Genomic DNA, 23,647 nt, shown 5'->3' with positions numbered 1-23,647 from the left:
TGTGTACGTTTTGCCACCTGAGATGTGCTGCCACTACTGCAAAGCAGTTTGTGTAGACCCTGGGAGCCATGATGACCCTGAAGGGAAGAACTTTGAATTGGTAGTGATTTCCCACAACCACAAATCTGAGATATTTGCAGTGAGCAGTGTGGATCGGAATATGGAACTAAGCGTCCTTGAGATACAGGGCGGTCATGAAGTCACCTTCTGTAAAAGAGGAATCACATCTTGAAGAGTGACCATGAGAAAGTGTTCTGAAAGAATGTATTGGTTTAAGGACTGTAGATCCAGAATGGGTCTGAGAGCTCCGTCTTTTTTGGGAATGAGGAAGTATAGAGAATATACTCCTGTAGCTTGGTGATGTAGTGGAATTGGATTCATTGTTTGAGAAGAAGGTGGTGTTCTTGAGAGAGCTTAGTGAGTGCAGGGGAATGTTTGGAGGAGTGGTAATGAGCTCCAGACAGTACCCATATTGGATAAAGGAGAGGACCCACTTGTCCGAAGTGATGTTGACCCATTTTCTATGGAAATCTTGAAGTCAACCCATGACGGGTGTAGAATGGGGGGGATCGGGAGACAGAAGTAGTCCCTGTTTAGAGGTTGGTGTAGAGGTGCGGGTGATGGCGCTCTTACCTCTACCTCGTGTGTTGTTACCTGTATAGGTGCCTCTATAGAAGCCACGTAAGTAGGAGCTTGAAGGCTGCCTGGTCTGAGAGGTCCAATAGAGTTGTTACTGATTGTCTGTCCTTCTGTGACAATATGTTTTCCCCTTTTGTGGTGCTCATCTGGGAGATGTTGGAGGAGCTCCTCCATCTCATCCCAGTGAGCGTGATCATATCTTGCAAGTAGGACTTGTGAGTTGGCGATGCACCTGTGATTAGCACCCTTCCTCTTACCTGTGGCATCTTATTATTCTCCTTGTCTGGGGAAGAGAGTCCCTTGTGGCCTGACTATTGGCTTGCTTACATGTGATAGTAGCCACAATGGAATCTGGCAGGATCTGGGACCTTACGTACAGTGGATCAGAAGGAGCAGGTTCGTATTTTTTGTCAACTCTAGGGCTGATAACCCTGGAGCGAACTGGCTCCTTAAAGATTTTGTCAACAGGAGAAAGCATGCCGGGGAGCAGCAAAAGGAACTGAACATCCCTATATGTGGACGTTAAGGTATCAAATAGAAAGTCCTGCTCAATAGGGTCCCTGTGAAGCTCGACATTGTGAAAAGTGGCTGCTCAGGCTATCACCTGCTGGTAGGGTGTGGCATTCTCTGGCAGTGAGTGTCATGCAGGGTATAGATCTGCGTCTGTGGATAACATGGAATCAGGGTCATATGTATCCCAAGGATCTGGGTCCAGTTGTATCCCACCTAAATCACCCCTGTTAGTAGCAAGGAACCCTGTGGTGTGAAATATCCTGCAGTAAGGGAGGCAGGTGAAAGGGGGTTGGTGAAGGGGAAGCAGGTGGTGGAGAAGTTGGAGGAGGAGGAAGAGGAAAAGACTTGTGTACAGTGGCAGCCTTGTTCTTGGCCCTCTTTGGAGGAGGGGATGTGTCCAGGACCTCCTGAAAAGTGAGTTTGCATTTAAAGGTAACAGGGGAAAAGCAATAATGTACCCTCCTGGATATAGAGGTGGCGCTTACGAGTGTGCATGGTCTCCAAAATGGTTTCAACAGGGGAAGGTTTGGCCAAGGACTGGCCAGAGACTTTTGGCTCCGAAGAGGTGAAGTCCCTGGATTTCAAGACCGAAGCCTTCATTGGTGCTTTTTTTTGTCAAAGCTGAGGTGAGAGTGGAAGCTGGACACAGAGCTGAAGCTGTTGTTGCTGAGGTTTGGATCGAAATGGCCACGGAGCCTCAGACCGAAGAGGAGGTTGATACCGAAGACGGTGTCTTGGCCTTGGCATGCTTCGTGCCGAGCCGGAGGGCGGGGAATCCGAGCCTAGTTTTGAGAGCCGGCCATGGCCTGGTGGCAGCCTGGCGATCTCGGTCACAGCTTTGTGGTTGTCTTGATGGGGGAAGGAGGGGCCACTGTACTTACAAGTTGCACCAATGTTACCTCATGGATTTCCATAAATGACATAATGTTGGAGTCGGAGTCCTGGATGGAAAAGACCTCCTCCTGTTCTGGTTCCTCCTGGGCATGCTCCTTCCCGAAGATATCCAGACTGTCTTCTAGGGTCTTATGCACCATCTTCAGTCAACGAGCACTCCAATCTTTGAAGTGTCTTTTTCGACTGGAAGGGTCTGCAGGCATCGTAGATGGCTTGTTGATGGTCGAGGGAGAGGAAAAGGTTACACACCAGATGTTGGTCAGTGTGCAGGAATATGTAGTGGCACTGAGTAAAGAATCGAAATGACGTTCATTCCAACAGCACAGCATACTAGTTGGTGCCACACAGTGAGGTAGGCCTGAATGGGTGAAGACATTCCCGGACTGATGGAGTGAGATGAGCGCGAGAGTAGAAAAAACATGATCGGAACCAATACCATCAAGTTTAGGAAAGATGGAGGTTTTGAAACTGGAACGAAGGGAGAACGGAGCAAAGAGACACACATCTCAACCTGAAGGCAGACTCAAAACAATCTAACAAAGTAGTGGATGCCCATGTGCATTATCACCGAGAAGGAGGAGTCACTCGATCCTGTGACTCAAAAATACTTCTTCAAAGAGAAACAACTTGCAACACTCCAAACCCAACAATAGATGGCATGAGCATGCAGAGCATGTGTATCTACAGCCACACATGCAATCAAACATTTTGTTACTCTAAATGGCCCCCAAACATCAACGTAGGGGTCAAAAAATACTATTTTGCACATATTTATGTGGAAATAATTTTGGGCACTTCCAACCAACGGCCAAAGTTTTCATGTTCTCCGTTGTCATACTTCTACCAATAAATACACTGCCACCACCCCATATGGTGGAGGACCTAACACATGCCATAGGACCAAACCTAGAATGTAACCATGCAAAGAATATATTGGCTTCATAAGGTTCAAGTTTTGACTGGTTGATTTAGCTGGATATAGGCCTACTTACACGTGTGGCAGGGTTTTTTTTTTCTTGTTTTTTTCTTTGTTTTTTTTTTTTAGAAGTTTGAGAACCCCCGGTAGTAGGGCTAATGTTAATTCCTTCAGATTCCGAAACAGTTTTTCTGTGAAGCAGACTTGACCATGCTAGCCTGCCCCAGGTGACTCCTTCTTAGAAATGCCTGGTATTGGCAGATTTCCATGGATGTTGCCCAACAATGTTCCCAAATACTACAGCTACCCACGTCTCCAAAAAAGATTAAATTCAATGGAAAAATCTCAATGTCGTTTTGTATTTTGGGCCTTTCCTGTCTTGGGTGATTTTCCAACCTGCACAAGTGTTATACCATTTTTATCAAGAGGAGTTTGGAAACACAGAGTAGAAGGAAATTTGATAGTATTGGTTGCATTTCTCTCAACTTATGGCTTCAAATTGACAATAACCATGAAAGAAAGACTACCTTTTGCAAAACGCCCTCTGAGTCACATGATATGATAGATAACTCCAAATTTAGTCATACAAATAACCACTATTCCTAAACTTAGATTTTTGGGCACATTTCAAAAACCCTTCGCTTTTTCTCATACCTATTTGCCATTCATACGATTAAACGATACAAACTAATGCATGGTCAGTACACAATGAAAAATTATTTAATGCTACATCTTTGTTGATGGCTGTGGGTATCTCATGTTTTTGGAAAACCAATGGACTCTATAAATCCGATTGACCAACAATGGATGTAACAGTGTATTACTATTGTGGAACAGACATTGGGAAGGAATATAGCTGAAAAAAGTCACCCATTATTTCTTCCTTACTTACATTAGTTTTTGATTTCAATAATTAGTTTTTTTTTTATAAAACCAAAAGCGATATACACAATTGTCCCCGTGCTGGATCCTGAATTTTGCCTATTTTTTTTTAAAGAAATGTACAGCTTTCTTCGTTAACCTATGTATCGCAGGCCTCCTTTCCCCACCAACATCAAGTAAGTTGATACCACAAAAACAGAAATATTGTCTAGCACCCAGAAAACTGCACTAACTTGTGGAAAACATTTTTTCATCTCTGCACGTTTCACGAAAGTTGTGAAGATGGTGCTCTTAGCATAGTAAACATTTTAGAAAAAAAACACACATCTTTCTAGGAATAAACGTTTTCCAATATTTCCCCCGACATTTTTTTTTTTTTTTTTTAAGCTGCGTTGTTCTACATTTTGGATATTTTTGTTTTCTCAGTTGCCTTCAAAACAAATCTTGGGTACCTTCTTTTCTTCAAGTTGTTGAGAAAAGGTTGCACATTTGACTAAATATCTTATACGTGGAAAAAGTTAGGGGACGTAAGCACAAACTGCCCCAAACATCTTAAAACGGCTGTATGTTGGTTCAGAAGCCTTAGTAAGTAAGAGGTTGCGTTCACAGTTTCAATCACTCCATCAGGGAAGTATTATGAACAGTAAGGCTGGTAATGCTGTAGAATGGGCTCCTAACAGATGTGGTTCTCGGAGCTGCGAACAACATTGTTAAAAATACTCTTTATAAGTTAATGGAGGCAGATGACTTTTGTCAGAACAAGATGGTGCTAAAGATATCTTGCAAGTGATGTGTTATCTGTCTGATAGAGAAAATAATAAAATACAAGGATTTATTTCACCATTTAGAAAAGGTGGGATAATTTAATTGGATCTGTTTATTCAGTTATATTTAGCTGCCGTTTTGAATTTGAACAAATATTGGAGATTATGACAAAGATCAACTTGGAGAACATTGGATCCACTACGTAAAGTAATCAGGGAGCTCCACATCGAAGATCTCAGGTTGTGACACGTGTGGTGCAACTAACTCCGGTAATTCTGTTTAATTTCTTTTCATTTCATTACTTATAGTTTTGCCTTTCATTATTTTTAAATTTGCATTTATATTTAGCCAAGGGTTTAGTTCTACAAGTAAACAACAACAAAACAGAGGAACATCGTTCTCTGTTGCTCTAGGACGCTACACATACAGGCAAACTATCCAGTTTGGCTGGTGGTGGGTGAATTTCAATCCATCACTAAAAGTACAAGAATGCAAAGAAAGTACCCGCATTAGGTATGTTACTCAAGCATAACTGCAGTTGTACAAGGTCCCGGCCACCCTAATACCGTTCAGGCCACAAATACTCCAGAAATTGCAAACAAACTGTGGTTCATTGTACGGGTCTGTGCACATTGTGTGCTACTAAAACAGTCTTGTGTATTGGGTTTCTAGGATGGCTGGGTGAGTTAATAAGTGCTTGCTGCTGAGACTCCTGTTCCATGTAGGGAGTAGTGTTTTTTAGGGTAATGGAAAGGCGTGGTTTGGAGATATTAAGGGCTCAGGGTAAGGGTTCAGGGTTGTGATGTACGTCTAATTTAGAATGGGCGAGAAGGCAAAGGATTCCCTCGTCTGCCTGGGCCAAGCCCCTTTGCAAATAAGGGCCGGCCCCCTTGGGGTTGCGCCAGCGCACGTTTAGCATCGGTGCGATCCATATTACAGCAATGACTGCGTACAACTCTACTATCCCATCTGTAATTCCAGAGTGACCCAAGAGAGCAAAAAGTGGGCACAAATGTCTTCTGTACCCCACCACCACTCGGTGCACTATGTATAACATGGGCCCTGTAATTTACAGCATTTGGAAATGGCAAACAGTGGTATTAAACTCTATTTAACGCAATAACACGAGAGAGCGTTAAGTAACAGAACATAAATCCATACGTATCGAAACATAGTGATGAAAAAACGGAAATTAGATAAGTGTGCTTTTCACACTTGGAACTGAGGGTGTTACAGTTCTCAAAGCTTTGTCCTAGGGCCTTGTTGAGATGGTTAAAGTACACAGAGCTGGACTGACTGATCTATCACCACCCGATGATATATTCAGATGCCCTGTGAAATGAGTTAGTGGTCACAGCACAGTTCGGTACTGAATAAATATGTGGGACTTTATTCCCCTTTACAGTGCGGAAATCTAATGCCTATTGAGACCAACTCAATAGGTTTGCCCGCCTTGGAGTTCGTCTCGAGTGCTTTCTATTTGATCCATTTCACTGACACTAACTACACCCCTAAATGCCTCAAGATGGCTCAGGAGGCAATGTCCACTATAAAGAAATGTCACTGACTCACCCCGACAGGTTCAGCCCTAAGCACCTGGGCCACCTTCTCCTGATCCAGGCACAGCTGGAGCCAGACGGGGCAGGTCCTGATGAGTTTATCCAAAACGCTGATAGATGGGGGTGGCAGGCCATTACAGAGAGCGGTGTGCTCAATGACCGTGCTTTCTTCTCCAGTGAGATGGTTGGTATTTCTGCAACAACAAAAAAGCCGTAAGGGTTAAACAACAAAAATATTAGAGCATCAATGACTGCTAATTAGTGAGCTATATTTTACAACACCGCTCAGAATTACTCAGTATACTGTGCCAAAATGTTATATTCATCCAATCATTCAACACAATCCCTCTGACTTTAATTAACAAATTACTTATTCTTAAGAGGCATTTGAATTTGGTGTTCAAATTATATAATGTCTTGTACTAGGCTTTCAGATCATTTGCGGTGTGTGCCCAGTTTTGAAGATTAATAGTTGTAATTGCACTACATCTTAATGGCCAAATATATATTTTTCGGAGTGTTTAACAGCATGTTAGTGCTATTTCATCACAATACACTTCCTGCTGTTCCTTGCGGCTGCCTCTGGGAGGCAGTCAGATGTTGGCGAAATCTGGGATAAAAATACTTTATGATATTATTTTAAAATCTGAAAATTGAAAAAGGTAAGAGAACCCTGGGCCGTCACAAGGGGAGGCCAGATGGGTCTCTGTATCCCAGGACCAGCTCATTTCGGAGCCTGATCCCCTGCAACAATATGGTTAATAATAATAAAAAAGCAGAAAACATGTATTATTCCTTCTGAATAAAGCTAACGCGAAAGCACCACTAGATGACGCCATTTCCCGTGTTTTCACTTTCCCTAGAGCACGGCTTCCTAACTATGAGCTGCTTTTTGGGCCCGAAAACTAAAGAAGCATTTGCAATGTAATGGGTCTCGCATTTTCTCGAGTTGGAGCTATTAGCATTGTAAATTCCTAACCAGACTTTTCTTTACACATAAATTGAAAATTAAAAGTAATACAGTTTCACATAAGCGAACCGATTTATCAGCAGAAGTGCAATTAGCCATGTAGCAGGGGCGATGTCCAAGGCGGCAACTAAGCAGCTCCAAGGAGGGACCAACGAAAGCATTTACCAACGAAAATAAAGGACTTTTGAAGGGCAAGCCCGTGAAGGACTGATAACGATGGGCGTGCGGCGGGCGTGGTTAAAAGCCCAGATACATACCAACACTCCAAAAAGCAGCTTGCGCGCTGCTACGCCCTACCTAAAAAGGCTCACCATAAGCTTTTTCTATTTGGCCCCACCAAAGCTTATAATAGCCTGCTAGAAACTTTTGCAAGCTAAGTATTAGTCTTTTCTTTATACAATTTCCTATCGTTTTAAATGAATGTTTGAGACACCCCAAACACTGTAGACAAACACATTCGCTCCTACATCTTCAAATGAATGTTGTTCTAAAAACTACATTGTTTCAACAGGAAGCATCATACAGGAAGCATCATAGTGAAAACTTGGTTGACTTCTAATACTATGAAAAATAAAATACCTATTGTGTAGCTCTGCAACATTAAGCGGATTGGGAGCTGTGACACCACACAGACATGAGAGAGTGACCTCATCCGCTCTGAATCCACAAAACTAAATGGCATTTTAATATGAGCGCACATGATAGAGCTGGTCATTGTAACATGCTGCGCAGATGTGACTGTTGAGCACAGTATGTGGTGGGGAGATTAGCCAAAGGTCGTAAGCCATGTTGCTCAGAGTCACCGATCACTGATGCTGTGCAGCACGACTGAAGAATATAAAAAAAAAAAAAAATCAACATTATAACTCATACAGACGCATAATTTTGTAGGTCAGCACACCACGGATGTGCTGGTCTACAAAATGATGCAGTCGCTTTTTAGTTACTGATCAGTGTTGGATAGGTAACTATGTTCAATGGCAGCATTTTGTAGGTGTGCGCGCACTGTGCATGCGCATGCCTACAAAATGACGCAGCTGCCTTTTTAGGGTCCAGCGCGCAAGCGCTCTAGCCTGCCATAGTATCTCTGTGGGCTTTTAACCACACCCAGCGCACTCCGCTTGGTTTCATTTGTGAAAGGCATGCATACATCATGCCTTTTCTGGTGTTTAGCCCTCCTCGAGCGCACCGGCCAACTACTGAAAACATACAAGGCTCCATGTTTTCCGCATGGTCTCTGGACTACTTTTTTTTTTTATTACCTATGCAGCGCAATCACGCTGGGAAGCTGTCAAATGCTTTGCCTGACATGGACCCTGTTACATGGATAATTGCATAACTGCCAATATGTTTGACAGCGAGCAAACCTCTGTTTCCATTTGTGTGCTCCTTCACGCTCATGCTCATGGAGGGGCCCTTTAAAGCGGCTCACTTATGTAAAACTGTATTACTTTTCATTTTCAATTTATGTGGCAAGAAAAGTCCGGTTAGGACTTTATAACGCTAACAGCTCTAACTCAAGCAAACGCAAGACCCATTGCATTGCAAATGCTTGTTTTTTTCTAGTTACTGATCTCTGCTGGATCTCTAATTAAACAAAAGTTAAAGTGTTTCTTTTAATCACGTGGGGAGAAGGAACACATACACAGGGCGGGAGCACAAGGGCAATGGAGAGTAGCAGGAATGAGTGGGGTAAGCAGATGGAGAATGTAGAGTGGTAGTAAAGGGGCTGGGGCCAAGCACACTGGCAACAGAGGATGGCTGAGAGGGGCTAGGGCAATGATTCAGATAATGAAGGGGGGAGTGAGAGACTGTCGGCAAGCAGCTAGGCCATGAAGGGTGGTAAGGTGGGGCTGGGGCAACCACCAGGAAAACAGAGGGTGGTTAGGAGGGGCTAGGGGCAAGAAGACAGACAATGGAGGGTGCAAATGAGGGACTGGGGCAAGCAGATAGACAATGGAGGGGCGGTGGGCAGGAGAGAATGGGGCAGCAGCAGACCGTCCTTAATGGGCGGAGACACCAGACCCTGCTACCTTTTTTGGATGTGAAGTGTGTGTCAGGCTGAGCAAAGGTCAGCCTCACACACTCTTTATGTTCAGGTCAGGCATTATGAGGGGGACATCACTGATAGACTAGGACCAGGGAGCTTCCATTTTAAGCCATGAAATGCCCAGGGCCATCTATCCATCAATACCACTTGTTACAGAGTGGAGTGGGATCAGCAATCTCACTGACCGCGTCAAGTTGTTTTATGAGTGAAGAACTGAAGCTTCCTCTCATGGCCAATCCATAACAAGGTCAGCCAATGAGAGGAGATGACAGTGCAACATTGCTTAAAGTAAAAGAAAAGAAGTGATATGACGCGGCCAACATTGAACTTATCACATCGGTACCGACTCACAAAATGGGAATGCAACTCGCCAATAGGAAGAGGTGTCCCCTTCCTATTTGCGACTCGCACCGCTTTACAGAATTGCTTTGTGACCGCGAAAGCGGTCGCAAAGCAATTCACAGTTAGCACCCACTTGAAGTGGGTGCTAACTCATTCGCAAAAGGGAAGGGGTCCGCATGGGACCCCTTCCCCTTTGTGAATGTTGCACAAAATGTTTTTACAGAGCAGGCAGTGGTCCAATGGACCACTGCCTACTCTGAAAAAACGAAACCAAATGGTTTCATTTTTTCGTGTGTATTGCAACTTGTTTTTCTTTAAGGAAAACGGGCTGCAAAACAAAAAAAAATTGCTTTATTTAAAAAGCAGTCACAGACATGGAGGTCTGCTGTCTCCGGCAGGCCACAATCCCTGTGAGTGCAGGGAATCGCAAGGGGGTCGCAAATTGCGGCCCACCTCATTAATATTAATGAGGTGGGTCTCTGCGACCCCCCTGCGATTCGCAGAAGGTGTCAGAGACACCATTCTGCATATGCTTTTGCGACTCGGAAATTGCGAGTCACACCGACTCGCAATTTCCGAGTCGCAAAAGCATTTCTTGCTACATCTGGCCCATAGTTTCAAACTATAATGAACAAAAAATAAATTATTTCACTATTTAAAATATTAATGATTGTGAAATCATAATTATGGTGCTAATTCATTTTGTGCATAGCAACATGAAAGAATACAATCTTCTTAAACATCATAAGCTGCTATTTTATAATGGCATAGTTTAAAACCATGTTTAGAGAAGAATGGGAGAATCTGAGAAGCAGTAGCTAGGATCATGTCATCAGTGATAACAATGATGTCATTTGAGATGTCCTCAGTAATGTCAACAACAATGTCATTTAACAGGTCATGAGTGATGTAATACTTGAGGTCATAAGCGGTACATAGCGCCAGGTGCAAGTTATAGTTAACTCAGTAAACTATGTCTGTGTTTTTTGTTTTTTAAACGTTTTTAAACGTTAGTTTTTTTATTAAACACCTCAATAATGTCAATTTAACCTTTGTTTTTTTTCAGTGAATGTTAAAGTAACCTGAAAACTTAGTACTAGGCAGTAGTTCTCTTTTTAACATGTAGGACGATCTTATTGCCATACCCAACTATAGTGTCTCTTTAACCTTTGGTTTTCTCAGTGAATTTCTGGATTTTTATCATATTCATTCAACTCCCCCCACTGAGCACAGCTTTTGGATGTGAGCAGTGGTGGGTTGGCGGCAACAAACCCATTGCGGGTGACCAACCTCCCCACCACGCATGGCCTTTGACCATTTGCAGAGGTGGATTAGAAGCAGGGCCTGGTCTGTGACCAGTCCTGGTGCCCAACCCACTGCAGGCAGTTAAACCTCCCACCACCCATGGCCTTCTGACATGTACGGAGCAGGGCTGGAAGCAGGCCCTGGGCTGCAGTCTGGCCATGTGCCTAACACCCATGGGTGACCAATCCCCCCCACAGACAGTCAAACACTCCCCAAGTCCTGTGGCAGTGACCACAACAATTTTCTTTATGTGACAGCCAGCCAATCAGATCACTCGGTTGAGTGGGAATCTCCCTCAGCAAATCAGATCACTCTATTCTTTTTTTTGAATTTACAGTACCACATAACTCTTGCAGGACCAAGTGATTTGTCTTTTAACTCCTTCATGACTATCCCCAACCCCTCTTCAAAAGCTAATATTTCCTTAATGGCTTACTGCATTTGCATCAAATTAGAAAACACACTTTGTGAGTGAAGTTCTAACTTTCTGCCAAATTTGGTGACTACGTTCTGCCATTTTTTTCCTGCAATGGGAAATAAAATGTGAAATCACACGTTTGGGACACACACCCTTTTTATAGATGCGTGCTTTTTCGATCAACGCAAAACTTTCAGTGAAGGAGTCAAAGTGTATGATCTGTTTTTTTGGAAAGTTTAGTTCAGAATCGCCAAACGGCATCAAAGTTTATAAGAAAACAAACAAGCATTTGCAATGCAGTGGGTCTCACATTTGCTTGAGTTAGAGCTATTAGAGTTGTAAATTCCTGACTGTATTTTTCTTGCCACGTAAATTAGCAATGAAAAGTAAAATAGTTGACATAAGCGAGCAGATTCAAAGCACTATGGCTGCCATGAGCAGGAGAGCGAAGGAGGGACACAAAAAAAAAAAAGAGGAGTTTGCTCGCAGTCAAACGTATCAGTAATCATGCAATTATCCATGCAACAGGGGCAGTCTGCTAATGCAGTAACAAAACCGCCGAGGGACAAATCTAAAGCATTTACCAATGATGATAAAGGATTTTTGAAAGGCTAGCCCACAAACTAGTGAAAGTGATGGGCATGCGGTGAGCGTGGTTAAAAGCCCACATTATATACAACAGGTCAAAGCGCTTGCACTCTCGACCTCAAAAAATTCCTTGCTTATAGAAAGTCTGAACTCACTATACCTACATTGACACCAGCGGTGGCAGTGTAACGTACTATATAGATAACTTTTGGTGATTATTGTCATTACAAATGGCAACACAAATAACTCCATAAGAACCCATGGACAACATCTGAACTCAGTTTCTCCTCTAACTTGAGAAGCCAATCATGTAACCTTATAAATAACATAATGTTTGACAATTAATGATAATGTTTTGTTTAAAATTTTACTGTTTATACTAATAATAAAAGTACAAATCTATAATTAAAGATCTATGTTTTTGAATCTTTTAACATTTAACCTGATACTATCTTTATTTCCCATGTACTGAACAGTGTATTTTCTCTCTCTCTCTGCCATTTTTTGTTTTTGACTTTAATTTCTTTTTTAATGGCCCGTTGCTTTTTCAAATGCAGAATTAAAATATACGCGAAAGTAGCTAAATATTGGACGGATTCTGGAGTTTAATCAAGCAGGAGCATCAAGAAAAGGGTCTGTAGAAGGGAAGCAACATGAGTGTGCATAGAGGAAGGAAGGGCTGGTGGTGTGATAGTGGTCGAGAGTGAGCACTGGGTAGGACGGAAGAGGTACATAGATAGACACAGGAGGTTCTGAGATCACAGAGCTAGAAAATAATTTAACAGCTTTTGTCATAGCTGGTGGGGATTGGATGGGGAGATACAAGCAATACTGACCCAGGTTTCGTTTATCCTTATTCGGTTTTTGTTTCTTTTGTTTTATTCCTTCGGATGTGCCAAGCCTCTTCTTGGACAACTTCTTTTGAGCCTTCTGCATCATCAGATGAGTTATCCCCAGGCCAAATTACCTCAAAATGTGTCAAAATAGTTATTTTAAGAACTTTGTGATATGAGCTGCAAAGTAGAAGGTGATGAATGAAGTATTTCAAGACATTTGTAGCAAGGGCATGATGGCGAGTTGTTTTGGCGTCTTCCAGCTTGATGCACACTCCGTGGCAAGGTATTGCTGAAAGCCAACAGGAGCAGTTCTTTTTGGTAAGGATATCTCCAATAAAACATACTTTGCCTTTGGTGCAACAAAAATAAAATTCTGGCCAAGGAATGTTTTTTTTTTCACTCAACGTTTGTTCTACATCTTTGACCGTTCTTTTATGCTTTCTTGAGTAAGATTGTGATCCGATTTTGACCGAAAATGGTGCACAGCTGTGGTTCAAATATGTGTTCCATGTTCAAGACAGCTTGTTCTTTATGCAAGTGAGACATTATGTTCTTTGATGGAACAGTCGCCTTCTAAGTGTTATCAAATAGGTGATTAGTGATGCTGAATTTCCCTTTGAAGGAATAAAACAGAGGGGTGTGTTTGACTCTGTCCTCAATGGATGTATGGCCTAGGTCTCTTTGAAGAGGGGTGGTGGTTGTGGATTGCGAGAACTAAATATATTTTTCCAGAGGCTCCTCTCCAAGTGGCCTTTGGCTGACTAGTAGCTTGAGATGCCCCAAATCTCTGCCAGATATCACAGGAAGCCTCCTATTTTCAACTAAATGACTGTATCATCAGTCCTTGGATCATGTTGCTATGACATTAAATGTACTCAACTATTGCCCTTTGCGGCACTGTTACAGAGTGAAGAAACACGGCAGCTAATAGCAGGGGTTTTCCAGCTGCTTAAAACTTAAAGTTTACTGCAAATCAGGCAGCTGAAGAAGTCATAGAAGGAAAGGCTGCACCAACCGTGCTTTCTCCACCCGTCCACCCTGCTCTGTCCTCGAGCCACGGGCTCAAGGACTTTGGTTCAAGCCCATCCCAGGGCTAGAGAAAGCAGGCAGAGGAGTGAGGACACAACAGACACCCTTGACTACATTTAGTGTAACTTAGAAGGGGCTAATCCACGAAAATGCATTGTGTATTCTCACTAACACGTGAAAGGAACTTGTTATTTCTAGTGTCTAGCTGACTAGTCCAGAACGTATAAATTGTGAGTAGTCTTCTTTGTCCCAAGTCTCCACATCATCAGTTTTGATTTTGCAGTGTTCATTTTAAAGTTGTTTCTGGCACAGCAGTTTTTCATTGCTGTGAGCTGGGGCTACAAGGTGTTCTGCTTCCAGTGAGGAAGATAGAGTCATCTGAATAAAGGAGCAGTGGGATCTCTGGTTGATTCTTGATATGTGTGAGGAGACTGTCAGTTCTGGATCGTCCATGTTGTTTGTGTAAAGACTGAAACATAAAGCGGCAAGGAAACAACCTTGTTTCACTCCCGTGTGTGCCGTTAGGGCTGGCTTTAGTGCTGGTGGCGTCCGGAGCAGCAATCTTTTTAGACGTCCCCCACCCCATGACCACTTCCTCGGATTCCCTCACTACCACCCGGCAAAAGTGCCCCTCATTTCTCAGTAGCCCCTCTCACATACATTTCATTTGTTTTAAAGCGCTGGTAAAGGCTGGCTTTACTAATCCACTCAGCTATCCGCATAAAATATAGTTATGTTTTTGCAACAGGCATAATAACCCTCTGCACTACTTTATGACAAGTCAACACTGCCACTGGACAAAAACAAAACGCCGATCTCCCTCTCTAGCAAGAACATTAATCACAAGAGGAATCTTGACATTTTAATTGCTTCCCGAAGGCTGGACACACAAGGAACTTTTCTGCAGGTTCTTTTAAATCACAAGTTTCGTAAGGTTTTGCTAAACACAGTGCCCCCCTGAGGCCAGCGCCCCTCCCAATCCAGGTCAACACCCGGTGGGGCCGCACCACCCTAAAGTCAGCCCTTTATGTCTTCAATGCTCAGTCTGATTTGTGCTTTGGATTCTGAATAAAGACTGACCAGACTGAGGCTGAAGGCCCAGACTCTACCGTTTTAACCAATGAAGTTGCCTGTTGACAAGAGTCAACACTAGTGAGAATTCAAGGAATACTGCGAAGAGGGGTGAATGTTTCTTGGTGGAGAGCTCGTGAATGATGTGGGAGAGATGGAAGTTCGGGTCTGCCATGGACATGCTACCCTGAACCTCATCCAGATGTGGTTCAGAATGTGATTCTCATCAACCCAGGTAGGCAGCTGTTCAAAAATAATTTTGGTGAAGATGTTTTCTTCTGTTCTAATTAGGCTAATCAGAGGAGCAGAGCTGGATTCGGAAATCTTGTCCTTTCTGAAAGTTAGTACTACTAAGCTTCTTTTCTGGGATTCTGGGAAAATGCATTTTTGGTGTGAAGACCTCTAGGAGAAAAGGTGACCACCAATGTGCATAGCAGGTGAACCGTTCAGACGTTATCATGTTGGGTCCTGGAACTTTGTTATTTTTCAATCCTTTTATCAACTTTGATATTTTTTTAAGTCTGAACCAAGTGATTTGTATTCCCTGTAGGACTTTTCTTCTTTCCTGCTCCTCAGGCGCTAGGCTGTCTGTGTTGTTGCCTTTCAAAAACATATCCATTCTTCTGGTAAAATGTTGGCATTGATGTTAACCTAGGAGTTGACTGCCTTTAGGGACCAGAATGCCTCTGTGTCACTGGGAGGGGAAGCTCTTGTTGAAGAGTAGCTACTGGTACCTTCTGTATTTTTTTGTTACCTGGGTGAGTGTTCTGTAACCTTCTTTTAGACTTCTTTTTAAATTTCTTTGGCATCACCTCGCCTCAGAGCATGTTCTAGTTCTGCTTTTGCTTTTTCGCACTCTAGGTTTAGAACAGAGAGTCACTTATTCACTGTATAAAATAAGCGACTCTACGGCACTCCACTGTCTTATTTAAGTAAGTCATTTAAGGACATTAACCTTTTCTATGAATTGCTTAGCCATTGCTGGGGGGATGTAGATGTTGAAAAAGGTGATGTCCAAATCAAAGTATGTTCTTAACAGTGCCACCTCGACAAAGGATTGATTATGTCCAACAGGAAAATCCCTTGCATTTATCTGACTTGCAGTTATTTAGAAGGCCTTCTGCATTTCTCCCAAAGACATTTCGGATGGCTTGCATTGCAGTAGTTATGCAGCCTTAAAGTTCCTAGGCCACCAGTGACTTGGTCTGTTGCAGGGCAATAACAGGGATGTCAAGAAAGAGGATAGGTCTGGGTCAGCTGTTTTGATGAAGATGCTGGCAGTGCTCCATGAAATCAGGGACCAGCATTTCTGTATCCATCCCTTTCTTCCTAGTCGTTGTGTTATTGGGAATCCTGATGGTGGTTGTCAGCTCTTTATAAGTGGGATGCTTCCATTCAAGGGTTCAGCAGTATTGCTTTTTTCGAGATATCTGGTAGGGGCCATCATGACTATAGGTTGCCTTGGTTTCTGTTTATGGATTTGAATGTGCAGGAGAATCCCCAGATCTATGCATTTGATGGACTTTGTATGTAGTGTCCAATATTTTTAGTGGTTATGACTGCGCACGCTTCTTTGCTAGTAGATTTTGTTATGTGAATGAGTTCTCTTATTAATGTTGTGGGAAAGTCAGAAGCCCCATGGATGATGTTAGTCGTGAAGATTTGTGCTCTGGCGAGCTGTGAAACATTAGCTTGCAATTTCATTTTTGATACAAACAGTATCACCGCTTGGAAACACCTGCAGACATATGGCTGACTGTGAGCCACATGTACCAGCCTCTTCTAGGCTGGCATACCTTAAGGTAATTACTAGGTAATGTGAAAACATGCATGAGAATGGTCAAGCAAAAAGTTGTGCTTGTTTGTTTCAAAGTCTCACTGTGGAAATGCTTGAAGAAGTGAAATAATCATTTTCCGAAAGCCTGCAAATAAATAACTTTGTTAGCTTATTTAAAGTATTAACGGTTCGCGCTCTCTCCATCTCAAACATTGGGGGCATTACAACCTCGGCGGTCTGCATGGCAGACCGGCGAGGTTGCAGGAGCCAGAATACCGCCATTGCTGGCGGTATGGCTGGCTCCCTATTTTGACTTTTCCGCTGGCCCAGCGGAAAAGTCACATCAACATTGCCGCCGGCTCGTAATTGAGCCGGCGGCAATGCTGATGTGCAGCGGGTGCAGTAGCACCCGTCGCACATTTCACTGGAAATGCGTGACGGGGCTCTGCCTGGGGGCCCCTGCACTGCCCATGCAAAGTGCATGGGCAGTGCAGGGGCCCCCAGGGGCCCCCTGAGTCCCCTTACCACCAGCCTCTTCCTGGCGGTGCAAACCGCCAGAAACAGGCTGGCAGTAGGGGAGTCATAATCCCCAGGGCAGCGCTGCCTTGGCGGATTATCACCGCCGGGGCTAAAATGGCGGTATACCGCCGGCCCCGGCAGTGTGACCGCGGCGCTACCGCCGCGGTCCAAATACGCCGGGAGGCACCGCCAGCCTGTTGGCGGTGCTCCCGTCGTTTTGGCCCTGGCGGTCTTGCCGCCATTGTGAGTTGCAAAGGGGGTGGAAGGAACTTCCCTTGGCTGCTTCCATTCCCTTGGAACTCATAACAGATCACAATTTGTGCACTACAAATCGCCATGCACTCTTGTGTTTTGCATTTCGACTTTACATTTACAAAGCCAGGGTAACTGACTTTTGCGTATGGAAAGTCAAATGTGCTGAGAATTCAGATGGTAAATTGTCCCCAGGCCCACCTGTAAGATGTGCAGCTCTTAAACCATGGGGCTAAATTACAGTCAAGAGCTGATCAGTCCCACTGACTCTAGAAAATATGAGGTGCAGCTGTGTATCCATATTATTTTTCAGGTTCTATGTGCCATGTCACCTAACAAGAAGGTACATATTTTTCATCCAAAGGAAGTAATTTATTGTTATCACATCACTGAGTACACAGTTGAAATCATTCACTCACAAAGATTCCCCAAGTATAGGCCACATACCTTAACCAGGGGCAAACATCTCTATCATCCGTATTTGAGAGGTATATATGGAAACATCCTATATCCCACCCAGCGAGACCCCCCCGTGCAATCAAGACATATCTTCCATTTATGGCAATATTTAGTTAAAAGAACAAAAAAGGCATGGAGAGATTTTTGAAATCACTCAAAAGAAAGTAGCAAAGGAAGTATATTTCAAAGTCTGCAACAGTGCATTTCTGGTCCTCATGACCATTATGCTGGATCTTACAGAGAAGGAGGAGTTCAAACCTTGCTCATCGTAGAGCATGAGGAATCAGCGATATTGGAGCCAGATTATGCATACACTTAATCATTGAATCCTGGACTATTAATTCACATGTTTCCACACAGATAGCCAATGAGGCCACACAGATAGCCAATGAGGCGTTATCAGAATAGAAGAAGCGGGACACCAATTCCTCTGCAAATAGATCAAACAAACAGCCAGGGACTTTCTGCAAACAATAACAAATCCCTTCTTTCACTTATTAAGGTCGATACTATTACTTTACAGAGGCTGCTCGAAGGAAACACCATAACCTGTTTTCACTGGTACAGCTTAATGATGCCGCCTTCACCACAAGCCTGACCGGCAAGTTCACACTTTGATCTAAGACCCATAGTTCTCCAAGATTCTAAGGCATGAGAAAAATACTTTCAAGTAGCCAAATAAAGTTGGGGTCTGGTCCTGCGAAGTGAGAATGGTGGACAAAATGCTGACCTATCAACAGTACCTAGAGCTTTGACCCGTTGAGTTTAAAATTGCTATCAGTCATCAACAAGTTGAAAAGCACTTGACACTGCCACAAATATATTTTGCATATTATTCTAGTGTAAGTGACAAGTCCATGAAAGGCATCATATAAATGTTAATAAATGAGGAGAAAGGGGTGGAACTGAGTCTCCTAACAGTTCAATCTCAATTGAGAGAAAACAAAGGCCCCTTTTTAGCCTATTCTTCTTGGTTTGTAACAAATACCATAAGCCACTCAAAGGGGGCGTGCCATGGACCCTGGTAACTGATGACAAGAAGTGCAAAAGGACATAATGGTGGACAGTGTTGAATGATAGAAAGCTGATAGAAGAGCAATTAGAATGCCTTCTCATCTGCATGCATGGGACTGCCATTCCCTGCTGCTACAAGGGTTGTTTTTATCCTTTCTATAGGCTAGAACCCATACTGAAGAGGACGAAAAGTTCCTCAGTTTCCAGAAACAATGTAGATTTAGGATCACAATTGTTTCTAGAATTTTAGGTAGCTGATTAGATCACAGTGACATAATTTCTATTTTTTTGACAAAGGAAATGAGAATGGAGTTGAAGTTCACCTTTTTAGGCAACACTCCCATAATAAAAACATTAGCAGTTCAGTAACACACAGCTCCGAGGTTTCCACATAGTTCTTAGCCACTTCTGTAGGCAAGGAATCACCCACATAATAAGCGAGTTTAATGGAATTAAGACAATTAACCACTTAGGAAGCTAGCCTGATGTGTGATGAGCACCTATAGTATTATCACCTTATACCAGGTCCGGGTATCCCCTATTAGTGAGGTGTACACAGTGTCTAGGAATCCAGGGCTCTCTAGAGGTAGCTGTGGATGAACAGCCAAGACTTATCTAGGAGACATGCAAATCTTATGCAATATCACTACGGTCACATAGCACTTGCACATCTAAAAGAACCACACAGTGTTACAAAAATAAAGGAACTTTATTATAGTAACATAAATACTAAAATACTGTATAGGCAATACTCCACTAGGAGGTGAGTAAACACAGTATTATATGCACATTAGAAGTCAGTGATTACCATAAAAAAACAATAGTAAACAGTAAAACAGAAAATACTAAAGGCCCTTGGGGGAGACCAAACCGTATTCTAAGTAGGTGGAATGTGAAAGGCAGTCTCCCACCCAAGAAAGTGGAATCAGTAGAGGGGAGATGGAGGAACTCGAAACCCTAAAAGGTAAGTACCAGGGTGCCTCCCAGTGACCAGGAGATAAGAGGTAAGTACCTGGTTCTTCCCCAAACCCACAGGAGAATTTTGGAAAAGGACTGTGCAAGATTCAGACAAGACTGGAAGAAACCAAAGGTGGATCCTGACATACGAGAACCTGCAAAGGAAGGGGACCAAGTCCAGTTCGAGTTGGAGTGTCCGGCTGTGGCGGGAGCCACTACCCACCCTTCGGTGGATGCAGGACCAGATCGACAGTGAATGAAGAAAGTCAGCAGTGCAGCACAGGAGCAGAAGAGGAGTTCCAGAAGTGATGCAAGTGATGTCCCACGTCGGCAGTCGTGGAACAGTTGGTCAGTGGTGCAGGAAAACCACCAACAAGCCTTGGCAAATGCAAGAGTCGGGGAAGAAGGTTTTGCAGGGCTGAAGAGGATCAGCAAGGGCCAGGGGACTCAACCCATGGAGGGGAGCCGAAGGTGACCCTCAGAAGCTGGGAGAGTCAAAAGAAGCAGAGGCAGGCCCCACAGGCAACCCATAGGCAGCAGGCACAGGAGTCGCGGTGAGGCCGCACCTGGAGAGGAGTCTCACCTCGCTGTAGCAGCAGGCAGGAGACTGTGCTTTGCAGGGAAGATTTCTGGAGGCCGGGGCTACACGGAGACTGAAGATCCCTTGGAGGAGGAACAAACAAGCCTTGGTAGTTGCAAGAGTTGCAGTGCAAAGGGGTACTGTCCCGCAAGGACAGGCAAGGGCTTACTGCCTTCCAATTTGAACAGCTGGTAGACAGGACAACTCCAGACCACCACCTGTGATGTAGGATCCACGCAGCTCCAGAGGAGAGAAGATCCATTCAGCCAGTCGTCGTTATAGTTGGTGCCTGTGGTTGCAGGGGAGTGACTCCTGCACTCCAAGGGAGATTCCCTCTAGCTTCTTAGGCTGAAGACTCATCGCCCTCAGAGGATGCACAGCCAGCGAAATGTTTCAGTTGCTGGAAGAAGCCGGAGAAACAATGTTGTAGAGTGGAGTTGTGGATTGTCAGTTCCTGGAGGGTGCAGTTGCAGGCCTGGTGGCAAGAAGATGAAGTATATCATGAAGAGGAGTCCTGCTGGAATCTTACATGTCAAATCTGAAACCCCACCCTGGAGGGAGACCCTAAATAGCCCAGGAAGGCGGATTGGTCACCTAGCAGGGTGACCACCTATCAGGAGGGGGCTGCGACGTCGCCTGCCTGACCTTGCCACTCAGATGCTCCCAGGGGCCTCTGCCTACCCTGGATTCAAGATGACAGAATCAGGTGTCTGCCCGGAGGAGCCCTGGGCACCTCCCCTGGGGTGGTGATGGACAGGGAAGTGGTCACTCTCCCTTCCATTGTCTAGTTTCATGCCAGAGCAGGAACCAGGGGTCCTTGGACTGGTGCAAACCAGTTTATGCAAGGAGGGCACCAAATGTGCCCTTCAAAGCATAATGGTGGCTTTGGGAGACTACCCCTCCCAAACCATGTAATACATTTTTCCAGAGGGAGAGGGTGTTGCCTCTCTCTCCCAAAGGAAATCCTTTGTTCTGCCTTCCTCTGCCTGAGCTGGACAAGCAGCAGGAGAGCAGAAACCTGTCTAAGGGGTGGCAGCCGCGTGGGCTACCCAGAAACCCCCAGAAGACTGGTAGGAGCAATGATGGGGGTCCTCTAAGAAGCCCCCAGAGTGCATGGAATCATACAACCCATACTGGCAACAGTATTGGGGTATGATTCCGACATGTTTGATACCAAACATGCCGATGTTCGGAGTTACCATTATGTAGCTGGACACAGGTAGTGACCTGGATCCAGTACACGGGTAAAATGGCTTCCCGCACTTATGAAGTCCAGGAAAATGATGCTTGAGTTCCTAGGGGCAACTCTGCTCATTCAGGGGTGCCCTCACACAAAGGTACCTGCACCCTGCTCTCCTGGTTAGGAGGACCTGCAATAGGGGTGACTAAGTGATCTGGTGCAATGACCTGTAGTGAAAGGGTGCATGCACCTTTTCACTCAGGCTGCAATGGCAGGCCTGCAGACGCATTTTGCATGGGCTCCCATGGGAGGAACAATACATGCTGCAGCCCATGGGAAACCCCTGGTGCCCCAATGCCCTGGGAACCTAAGTACCATATACTAGGGACTTACATGGGGAACCAGTATGCCAATTGTGGGGTGTGCTAGGTCCTAAGCAACCAAATTTAGAGGAGCACAGTCACTGGGGCCCAGTGAACACAGTCAAAAACACACTGACAGCAGGCAGAAAGTGGGGTTAAACATGCCAAAAAGAGGGTACTTTTCTACAAACCATCCGTATCTTCAATCAATTTACAGGAAATTTAATTTGTAAACAAGGAATTGAGCGGATCACCCCTCACAGTATACTCACAAATGGTCGCATAACTCATGGATGTTATTTTTGTTATTGTTGTTCTACCTCCTTCACCTCTAATGTATTTCCTTCTATTTGTGAATTGCTTCACTTCCTCGATGTCAATATCTGTGCAATATAAATAGGTGAAATAAACAGGATGATCTTTCACACCACTGGTGTTGGGAATAATCAGGCATCGAAATTTTTAAATTTTTAGGATGAACAATGATTAAAAACCTCATACTGAAAGCATTCAAACTTGAATTAGGACATGTAGGAGCCAGCAAATTTTGAGGAACGTGAAACATCATCACTCCTAGCTCATTTACCACAAACCATAATTTGGCACTTAAAAGTAGATTTTTAGCGTTAAAGATGCATTTTTGGTGAAGGGTCAGCAATTTGGTTTATGAACACTTTTCTCCTTTTCTATCTCAGTTCCTTTATTTATGTTTCAACCAAAGGGAGTCTTGCCTTAAATCAGCAAGATCAGCATAAAACGCAATCAGATGTCTGGATCTGGCCTTGCTGGTTTATCAATTGATGCCTAGGATTAAAACATGGCCTCAACATTGTTGAGGATGAAAATACATATTTAGGCACTGCATCACAGAAGATCCAAACCTGGCCACATTTCTGGCTTAAGTTTGTTAAACAAGAAACAATGACTCCAGAAAGATCCCTCACCTCCACTCAGAAGACTTTCTTACCTTCTCACCTCTGATAGGTCCTGAAGGACAACACTTCAATGACTTTCTACAATGGCTGAATGCATATTGAGAGGACTTGATTGTTCCCTTTGTTTCACATTGTACCAATCACCGTACTCATTAAGTAATATTTAAACCCAACCTAATAACCAATGCAGTGCATGTAAACAAATCTGTGTAGGGGGTTTCTGCATAAAAATCCCAGAACAATCCGTGTCAGAGTAATTTACTGAACATCTCACTTGCAAAGATATATCACAAAACTTAAGCCCACATGCCTTACAAGCTTGTGCGAGTCTGCTCGTGCACACCTGAGGAATGCAGCAGATGCATTTTTTCGGTTGAGCACCAGGCAGATATGTGTTTGAATGCTTCAGGAGAAGCTGACAAAAAAAACTTCACCAAGAAGGAAAAAGGAATGACACAAGAGCTGTGAGATAAGTGATTCTTGGATTACTGGCAAGAGAGCTGTAATCTGATTGGTTTACCATGTACGCCTGGCAGCATGTAAGAGTGGCATCTTCTTGTAGGAGTTAGTTGGAGAGGGGTAGTGGTGAAGGCAGAGGTTGCTTACGGGTGCTTCCCTTAGGTTGGCTCTTCTCTGCCACTCCTGATATTGGTGGCAAAGACTCATTGTCATCAGTGAAGGGAAAGATCCTGATACGCCTTACAGGAAGGATTAGATCCGAGAGGACCCAAAGCCTGGATGTTAAGGTACTAGATCTCACTAAACCACCAGTGAGCACTTTGTGTGATGCTCTTGGCATTGAGCTGCCCATTGAGGCATAAAGGATGGAGAGGCG

General features: G+C 44.0%; 1 protein-coding gene across 1 annotated transcript in view; it reads right to left on the bottom strand.

Annotated features, from left to right (window-relative positions):
• Nucleotides 1-23,647, bottom strand: part of RIN3 (Ras and Rab interactor 3) — a 394,191-nt gene that overhangs the window by 220,288 nt on the left and 150,256 nt on the right. Inside the window, exon 2 of the mRNA XM_069208209.1 lies at nt 6,182-6,362. Within this exon, the coding sequence (XP_069064310.1) occupies nt 6,182-6,362 (181 nt within the window). The remainder of the gene's footprint in view (nt 1-6,181; nt 6,363-23,647) is intronic.

The sequence above is a fragment of the Pleurodeles waltl genome, chromosome 9 (genome assembly GCF_031143425.1).
Source record: "Pleurodeles waltl isolate 20211129_DDA chromosome 9, aPleWal1.hap1.20221129, whole genome shotgun sequence".
NCBI classification, from domain to species: domain Eukaryota; kingdom Metazoa; phylum Chordata; class Amphibia; order Caudata; family Salamandridae; genus Pleurodeles; species Pleurodeles waltl.
The sequence above is the reverse complement of the archived record's forward strand: the minus strand, read 5'-3'. Positions and strand labels throughout refer to the sequence as shown.